Genomic DNA, 10054 nt, shown 5'->3' on the forward strand with positions numbered 1-10054 from the left:
AACCTTCGCACCGTAAAAGGAGGCTATAAAGGCAACGCTCAGGTAATCACCTATCAAACGAAGTCTAATCTCAAGATCGCAAGATTGGGATTGTCCTCCCATAAATCGGGATGAGATGCTTAAAAGTTGTACAAGGCCACTCGGAGAGCTAGAAACTGTGAAATGCATGGCCGTGCTCGGATGAATCATAGGCTATGATTATCTGTTTATTTGATCAGTTGAACTCTGAAACCGAGAAACACCTCTGGACATAATAAGGATGACAACTCTTACCTTATGTTCAAGAGCAAGCATCGAGTGACAAAGGAATTAGGTAATGCACACTTGTCCCTAAGGACAAGCGGGAGACTGAAGGAAATAGTGCCCTTGGTCCAAGTATGCATTCAATGTTAAGTCTAATAAATGCGGTTCAGTATTAATTAACAAGTTAATAATTCAGTGAGATCAAGTGAGCTGAATGCCTAGCTAGAGGCCGCTTCAGTTCAAGTGGAATTAATGATATTAATCCACAGCTTACTCTTGACTGAACCCGTAGGGTCACACAAATAGTACGTAAACGGATCAAGTATTTAATGGCATTAAATACTCCATCTATGGATATTCGGAATCGACGGATCTTGGTTTCAGTGGGAGCTGAGATCGTCACAAGCAAGAAATGAAAACTCCGGAAACGATGATATTGCCGGAAACGGAAATATGGATCGTATCGGAAATATAAATATTATCCAACTCATAGATGTTGCCGGAAACGGAAACATGGTACGTATCGGAAAATATTATTGCAAATGGAAATATTACCGGAATCGGAAATATTGCCGGAAACGGAAATATTGTCAGAATCAGAAATATTATCGAAATCGGAAAATAATTCCGGAAACGGAAATATTAAATATTTGTTCGAAACGGAAATTAATTCCGGAATCGGAAATATTAAATATTGTTCGTATCGGAAATGAATTCCGGAATCGGGAATTTAATCGGAAGCGAATCGTACGAATTAGCATCGGACGAGGCTTGCTAGACGAAGGCCCAGCATGAAGCCTGGCCGTCGCCCAGCAAGCCACACGCAACAAACACACGCCAAGCTCGACCAGGCCCAGCGCAAGGCCAGGCCCAGCCAAGCCTTGGCGCGCGCATAATGGGCTGCGGGCAAAGGGGTTGTGCGCCGTGCGTGGGCCGCGAGGCTTGCGCATGGGCGTGCGGCTCGTGCGTGCGTAAGTGTTTGTGTTCCTGTACGAATCCTAAAGCTATCGGGATTCTACATATTGATTAAATCCTAATCCTAATAAGATTATATTTATTATTTAGAGTTCAAGTTGGATTCTAATTAATAAATCCAAATCCTAGTAGGATTATAATTCCTTTTCCATACCTCTATAAATAGGAGCCTAGGGTAATAATTTATAGATGCAATTGAAGTATTCGAGAGGTAAGGTTTTTGAAAGAAAAATTCAGCCATACACTTGCACTAACCTAGCCGAAAATCCTAGTACCTTAAGGGCGATTCTAGTTGGTCAATCTTGAGGCGGATCCGGACGTACTGTGGACTATCTACGGAGGGACGACACTTGGAGTCCTAAAGACTTGTTCTTGTTCGGTTCGGGCGCAGCTAGGGAGGGCACGCAACAAAGTGTATGCATCTAAACTATGCTAAATGATTATGTGTAAATAATATGCTTTCCTGGCTTTATGGTTTTTCCGCATGATTTATGTTTTGTCATATGAATCATAACCGAAACACCCCCCTCTCCCCAATATTTAACACAATGATCTTCCAAATTAAATTGTGCACTCAAATGAAAAAGATTTTGGAACATGTAATATCTCAGAACTATGAACAAAATTTTCCAAATTATTAAACGGAAAGAAGTAAGAATATGGCTGGCATTTTGTGTCTCTTTTTCAATATCAAAGAACTCTTTTTAAAATCACAACCAAAAACATGTGGAATGAAATATAGAATTGCGAGATGAAGAACACACACGTTTAATAAGATACCTCTCTTATTATCTTTAAGGAAAATCACTCAAAACCTTAAACTCACAATCTCATAAGTTATACCACAACTTGGTATCTCCTTATATATAACTCTATTAGATAACTCCTAAATAACACTAGAAGAGAGTTTAAGGAGATACCAAGTTGTGGTATAACTTATGAGATTGTGAGTTTAAGGTTTTGAGTGATTTTCCTTAAAAATAATAAGAGAGGTATTCTTATTAAACGTGTGTGTTCTTAATCTCGAAATTCTATATTTGGTATCAGAGCCAAAGAAGTCCGATCGTGAGGAATTGAGAAGAAGAAGAAATCGACCACAGTAAAACCCTAGGAGAAACGACCATGCATGGACGATAAGGAAGAAAAGGATGTGGAAATCAAAGCCAAAGAAGTCGGACCCTCATCCATTAAGTGTCCAATGCTCAATAACACAAACTATACAGTTTGGTCTATATGTATGAAGGTGGCACTCAAGGTTCACAAAGTATGGGAAACCATTGACCCGGGAACGAAGGATAATGACAAGAACAACATGGCCATAGCCTTACTGTTCCAATCTATACCAAAGGCACTGATTTTACAAGTAGGATATCTTGACACTTGAAAAGGAGTATTGGATGCTATAAAGGCGAGACATGTTGGAGATGATCAGGTGAAAGAGGCCCGACTACAAACCCTAATAATTCGATCGATTAAAGATGAAAGATACCGATAAGATTGATGATTTTGTCGGTAAGATCTCAGAACTTTCCTCAAAATCTGTAAAATTTGGGTGAAACAATTGAGGAACCAAAACTGGTCAAGAAATTTCTCAAAAGTCTACCAAGAAATAGATACATACACATTGTTGCATCTCTTGAACAAGTTCTGGACCTCAATACAACAAGCTTTGAGGATATTGTTGGAAGACTAAAAGCCTATGAGGAAAGAATCAGTGGGGAAGAAGAAGAAGATCAAGTTGAATATGATGATCAAGGCAAATTCATGTATTGCAACACATATTCACGACAATATCCTCAATATAACTATGGAGGCAACAGAGGAAGAGGACGAGGGGGTTGCTTTCAATGGAGAGGAAGAGGTTGTGGACGATATGGGAATTATCAGAGACGAGACAAAGAACTTGAGAAATCGATAACATACTATCGCTGTGATAAGAAAAGTCATTATGCGTCAAATTGCCCCGATAGACTGCTTAAGCTCCAAGAAGCTGTGGAGAAGAAAGATGATGACACTCAAGAAGCCGATGGATTGATGATGCACGAGGTAGTGTATCTCAATGAGAAAAAGGTGCAACCAAGTAAGTTTGAAGGTGAACTAGACACAAAGAATGTGTGGTACCTTGATAATGGTGCAAGTAACCATATGTGTGGAAATCGTGAGTTCTTCTTAGATCTTGATGAAACAGTCACGGGAAAGGTGAGATTTGGAGATGATTCTCGTATCGATATAAAAGTTAAAAAGTTTCTATTCGATTCTTGTTCAAAAACAGTGAAAATAAGGTCTTGAGCAACATATACTACATACCAGAGTTGAGGAGCAACATCATAAGCCTTGGTCAGGCCACATAAGCAGGATGTGAAGTAAGTATGAAAGAAGATCGATTGATGCTCTATGATTAATTAGGTCAATTATTGGTGAGAACAACCAAATCAAAGAACCGCCTGAAGGAAATAATACCCTTGGTCCAAGTTTGCATTTAATGCATTTAATGCTAAGTCTAATAAACGCGGTTCAGTATTAATTAAGCAAGTTAATTATTCAGTGAGATCAAGTGATCTGAATGCCTAGCTAGAGGCCGTTTCAGTTCAAGTGGAATTAATATAATTAATTCCACAACTTACTCTTGACTGAACCCGTAAGGTCACACAAATAGTACGTTAACGAATCAAGAATTTAGTTGAATATTATATTCAATACATACTCTAATTATGGAAATTCAGAAACGACAGATGTTGGTTTCAGTGGGAGCTAAACGAACTGTCAAAAAACAAAGAAAGAATATTTGTCGGAAATGGAGATATTGTCGGAAACGGAAATATGGTTCATAATGGAAATATAAATATTATCGAAGTCGAAGATATTGCAGGAAACGGAAATATGGTTCATATCGGAAACATTAATCGAAAATAGAAATATTGCCGGAATCGGAAATATTACCGGAAACGGAAATATTACCAAAATCGAAAATATTGTCGAAATCGAAAATATTATCGGAATCGGAAATATTATCGGAAACGAAAATATTGTTCGAGTCGGAAATAAATTCCGGGATCAGAAAAACAAATCGGAAGCACGAAACAAGCGACAGACCGTTGCACGAAGGCCATGGCACAGCGCGCCTATGGGTCAAGCGCCTATGGGTCAAGCGCAACACGCAAGCCACAAGGCCAGAGCTGCTGGTCAGTGCGCATGGCTTGTGCGAGGGCCAGCGCTGCTGGGATTTTCGTGCAGGCCAAGCAAGTTGGTCGGATTACTTGCTTAGAAAACAAAGCAGCCGGTCAGCATATGGTAATTAGGGGTTTTGTTATTTTTGGTATATTTTCCTAAACTTTCCTAAAACCGTGCTAGGGTTTTGGCACCTAGGGTTTTTCCTATTTCCTATAAATACATGGCCTATGGTCATGAATTATTACACATCATTGAAACACAATTCAATTCTCTTTGCTCATCACATTAAAGTGAGAACCCGAAATTCATAAACCTTATATTATATCCTAGTTGGTACGATCTAAGGCGGATCCGGACGTGCTGTGGACTTTCTACGGAGGGACGACGTTTGGTGTTCTAACTTGTTCTTGTTCGGTTCAGGAGCAGCTAGGGAAGGCACGCATTACAAAGTGTGTTCACTAAATTATGCTAAATGATTATGTTCATTTAATTTGGATCTTGGCATTTATGGTTTTTCCGCATGACATTAGATTGTTCATAACCTAACATCGTCTTTACAAGGTCATATTGGAGGTAGAAAACATCAAGTGTCTACAGTTAACAGCATCAACTGAATCATCCAAGTGGCACACATGACTAGGTCACGTTAACTTGGAAACAATGAAACTAATGATCAACAAAGAGTTAGTAACTGGTATACCAAAAGTCGTAGTAGAAAAGGGAACATGTGAATCATGTCTTCGTGGGAAACAAACAAGGAAGCCCTTTCCACAAGCCACCTCATATCGATCTACTCAAAATCTTGAACTTATTCATGGGGATCTATGTGGCCCTATCACACCCTGTACACCAGCTCCCAAGAGGTATGTATTCGTACTCATTGATGATTACTCACGCTACATGTGGCAATTTTGTTGAAGGTGAAGAGTGAAGCTTGACAGGCTAAATCGCACTCTTATCAAAGATAAACCTAACATTCACCAACTAAAAATATAGCAAGGGAAGTAGGGATCGTATCCACAGGGAAACAATATTCTTTCTACTACTAATCAACAAGTCTAGACTATTGGTAACAAGTGAAGGAAATAATGCCCTTGGTCCAAGTATGCATTTAATGTTATGTCTAATAAATGCGGTTCAATATTAATTATACAAGGTAATAATTCAGTGAGATCAAGTGAACTGTATGCCTAGCTAGAGGCCGCTTCAAATCAAGTGGAAATTAATAATAATATTAATCCACAGCTTACTCTTGACTGGACCCGTAGGGTCACACAAATAGTACGTGAACGGATCAAGTATTTAATGGAATTAAATACTCCATCTATGGATATTCGGAATCGATGGATCTTGGTTCCAGTGGGAGCTGAGATCGTCAAAGGCAAATTATGAATACTCCGGAAACGATGATATTGCCGGAAACGGAAATATGGATCGTATCGGAAATATAAATATTATCCAAGTCGTAGATGTTGCCGGAAACGGAAACATGGTACGTATTGGAAAATATTAGTCTGGAAAAAACGCTCACTGAGCTTCACGGTATGCTGAAGACCGCTGAAAAGACGCTCAAAAGTGATAAGAAAGATGTGCTTATGGTGCGTGGGGGCAAGTTCAAGAAATCTGGCAAGAAGAGGAATGCTAAGAAAGGTGGCAAGAAGGCCAGCCCAACTAAGCAACCTGGCGGCACCAAGTCTGAAAAGAAGAAGGTGAGCCAACCCACTTCTGAATCTGAATGCTTCTACTGCAAGAAGAAGGGGCATTGGAAGAGAGATTGCTTGAAGCTTAAGGAAGATCAGAAGAACGGAACAGTCGTTCCATCTTCAGGTATTTTTGTAATAGACTGTATACTTGTTAATTCAACTTCTTGGGTATTAGATACAGGTTGTGGCTCACACTTATGTTCCAATTCGCAGGGACTAAGAAGAAGTAGAAGGTTAAGCAAGGGTGAAGTCGACCTACGAGTGGGAAATGGAGCACGGATTGCTGCATTAGCTGTAGGAACTTATTATTTGTCGTTGCCCTCTGGGCTAGTTTTGGAACTGGAAGATTGTTTTCATGTTCCAAGTCTTACTAAAAACATCATTTATGTTTCTTGATTAGATGCTAAGGGATTTTCCTTTTTAATAAAAGACAATGGTTGCTCGTTTTATTTTAAAGAGATGTTTTTATGGATCTGCTAGATTAGTCAATGGACTTTATTTACTAGATCATGACAAACAAGTTTATAACATAAATACCAAAAAGGCCAAAAAGAATGAATCAGATCTCACCTATCTGTGGCATTGTCGATTAGGCCATATTAACTTGAAACGCATAGAAAGACTTCAAAAGGAAGGAATTCTAGAACCATTCGACTTAGAGGATTATGGTAAGTGAGAATCATGTTTACTTGGCAAAATGACAAAGCAACCTTTCTCTAAAGTTGGAGAAAGAGAAAATGAGCTATTGGGTTTAATCCATACAGATGTATGTTGACCAATGAGTACAAATGCTAGAGGTGGTTTCAGCTACTTTATCACTTTCACTGAAGACTTTAGTAGATATGGTTATGTCTACCTAATGAAGCATAAGTCTGAATCCTTTGACAAATTCAAGGAATTTCAGAGTGAAGTAGAGAATCAATTAGGCAAGAAGATTAAGGCACTGCGGTCTGATAGAGGCGGTGAATATCTGAGCTATGAATTTGATGACCATCTGAAAGAATGTGGAATTCTATCAGAATTGACTCCTCCTGGAACACCTCAATGGAACGGTTGAACGGAGGATTAGAACCTTGCTAGACATGGTTAGATCAATGATGGGTCAGGCCGAACTTCCAATAGAATTTTGGGGACATGCACTGAACACAACTGCACTCACTATAAATAGAGCTCCGTCTAAAGCTGTTGAAAAGACTCCATATGAGTTATGGTTTGGAAATCCTCCAAAAGTGTCTTTTCTTAAGATTTGGGGTTGTGAAGTATACGTCAAACGATTAATTTCAGACAAACTTCAACCAAAATCTGACAAATATATCCTTGTGGGCTACCCAAAGGAAACAAAGGGGTATTACTTCTACAATACATCTGAGAACAAGGTGTTTGTTGCTCGAGATGGTATCTTTTTGGAAAGAGATCACATTTCCAAAATGACAAGTGGGAGAAAAGTAGACCTCGAAGAAATTCGAGTCGAACAACAAACTCTAGAGAATGCTCAAGATGACATTCAGGTTCAAACTCATAGATCTTTAGAAGTATCTGGTGAGAATCAAGGACCATCTAGAAATGTAACTCCGCGTAGATTGCAAAGATATAGATCTCAACCGGAAAGGTACTTAGGTATTTTGACAAACGAGAGCTATGAAGTTCTATTACTTGAAAGTGATGAACCTGCGACTTACAAACAAGCTATGACGAGCCCTAGCTCCAAGCAATGGCAAGAAGCCATGCAATCTGAATCAGACTCCATGTCTGAAAACCAAGTTTGGGATTTGGTCGATTTGCCAGATGGCTACCAAGCCATAGGAAGCAAATGGGTTTTCAAACTGGAAAAGGACAAGGATGGGAAACTTGAAGTTTTCAAAGCTAGATTGGTTGCAAAAGGTTACAGGCAAGTCCAAGGTGTGGATTACGATGAAACCTTTTCACCAGTTGCAATGCTAAAGTCTATTCGGATAATGTTAGCAATCGTTGCATATTACGATTACGAAATATGGCAGATGGATGTCAAAACCTCTTTCTTAAACGACGTTTTAACAGAAACTGTATTTATGACACAGCCTGAGGGTTTTGAGGATCCAAAGAATGCTAAAAAGGTATGCAAGCTTAAGAAATCAATCTACGGATTGAAGCAAGCATCAAGGAGCTGGAATATACGTTTTGATGAAGCAGTCAGTGACTTTGGTTTCATCAAGAACGCAGATGAATCTTGTGTATACAAGAAGGTCAATGGGAGCAAAATTTCTTTTTCTAGTATTATATGTCGACGACATATTACTTACCGGAAATGACATTCCTATGTTGAACTCTGTCAAGATTTGGCTTGGGAAATGTTTTTCGATGAAGGATCTAGGAGAAGCACAGTACATACTAGGCATCAAGATTTACAGAGATAGAGCTAAGAAGATGATTGGACTCAGTCAAAGCACTTATATCAATAAGGAGCTTGAAAGATTCAATATGGCAGACTCCAAGCGAGGCTACCTACCCATGTCTCATGGTATGACTCTAAGCAAGACTTAGTGCCCAAAACACTTGATGAGCATAGACGAATGAGTGGGATTCCATATACATCATTGATTGGTTCAATAATGTATGCTATGATATGTACACGCCCGGATGTTGCGTACGCACTCAGTGCTACGAGAAGATACCAGTCAGACCTAGGAGAGGCACATTGGACTGCTGCCAAGAATATTCTGAAGTACCTGAAAAGGCAAAAAGATGATTTCCTGGTCTATGGTGGAGATGATGAATTAATTGTTAAAGGTTATACGGACGCAATTTTCCAAACCGACAAAGATGATTACATATCACAGTCTGGGTTTGTCTTCTGCCTCAACGGAGGTGCAGTAAGCTGGAAAAGTGCTAAGCAAAGCACCATTGCGGATTCTATAACTGAAGCGGAGTACATTGCTGTACATGAAGCAGCAAAGGAAGCTATATGGCTAAGGAAGTTCATAAGTGAACTTGGTGTAGTCCCCTCCATTAAAGGACCAATAGCTCTGTATTGTGATAATAATGGAGCTATTGCACAGACAAAGGAGCCTAGATACCACCAGAGAGTTAAGCATGTACTTCGTAGATTTCACCTTCTACGAGAGTTCGTTGAAAGAAAAGAAGTCGAGATAAGCAAGATTGGAACTGATGACAGCATCTCAGATCCATTAACTAAACCTCTGCCGCAGGCGAAGCACAACTCGCACACTGCAGCTATGGGAATCAAGCATGTTGGAGAATGGCTTTGATGTCCTTATTTAATGTTTTAAAGTTTTAAAGTTTTAAAGTTTAATACTTTGTAAAACGTTATTGGTTAACCATTCACATTAATGAATATAATTCATTTTTCCATTTAATTTGTGGTTTATTAAATGATGAGTCCCTTCAATTTGACGATATATTCAAGATAGACTGTCAGGACCAGTCTTGTGACTAAGAAATATCTATCAAGTGAACTTGAATGTCAAAATTTAAAAATGGTCCCTGGTCGGAGTTTTCTATAAAGATGGACGCATAGAAAACGTTAGACGACTAGAATGCAAGATGACTAGTAGTTCCGTTTCTTGAACTATTTGGATATGGCAATGTCGCAATCATTTGCATAGATACTTACATTGGGAAGACGGAAATATTAAATATTTGTTCGAAATGGAAATTCATTCCGGAATCATAAATATTAAATATTGTTCGAATTGGAAATGAATTCCGGAATACGAAAATTAATCGGAAGCGTGACGTACGAAATAAACATCTAACGAGCTTGCTAGACGCAAGGCCCAGCACGAAGCTAGGCCCAACGCCTAGCGAAGCCCGCGCGCACAAGCACATAGGCGCAGCCCGCTGCGACCAAGCAAGCAAGGCCAGCGAGCTGGCGCGCCCTTCGTGGGCTGCGAGCAGCTGCTGCCGAGCTCAGCGCGCGCGCACAGCGCCCTTCGTGGGCTGTGTGTGTGTGTTTGTGTTTGTGT

The 10054-nt window shown here is 39.6% G+C and overlaps 1 protein-coding gene across 1 annotated transcript; it reads left to right on the top strand.

Moving 5' to 3' along the window:
* Positions 1-2344: 2344 nt before the first annotated feature.
* Positions 2345-3507, top strand: LOC130470118 (uncharacterized). The gene is made up of 2 exons (XM_056839712.1): positions 2345-2581; positions 2785-3507. The coding sequence occupies exons 1-2, from the start codon at positions 2345-2347 to the stop codon at positions 3505-3507; spliced, it is 960 nt and encodes a 319-aa protein (XP_056695690.1).
* The last annotated feature ends 6547 nt before the right edge of the window (positions 3508-10054 follow it).

The sequence above is a fragment of the Spinacia oleracea genome, chromosome 3 (genome assembly GCF_020520425.1).
Source record: "Spinacia oleracea cultivar Varoflay chromosome 3, BTI_SOV_V1, whole genome shotgun sequence".
Taxonomy (NCBI): domain Eukaryota; kingdom Viridiplantae; phylum Streptophyta; class Magnoliopsida; order Caryophyllales; family Amaranthaceae; genus Spinacia; species Spinacia oleracea.

Coding starts and splice junctions, on each gene's coding strand:
- LOC130470118 (XM_056839712.1), top strand. CDS start 2,345: ATGGACGATAAGGAAGAAAAGGATGTGGAAATCAAAGCCAAAGAAGTC. Junction 2,582..2,784: donor CAAAGGCACTGATTTTACAA/GTAGGATATCTT, acceptor GAAACAATTGAG/GAACCAAAACTGGTCAAGAA.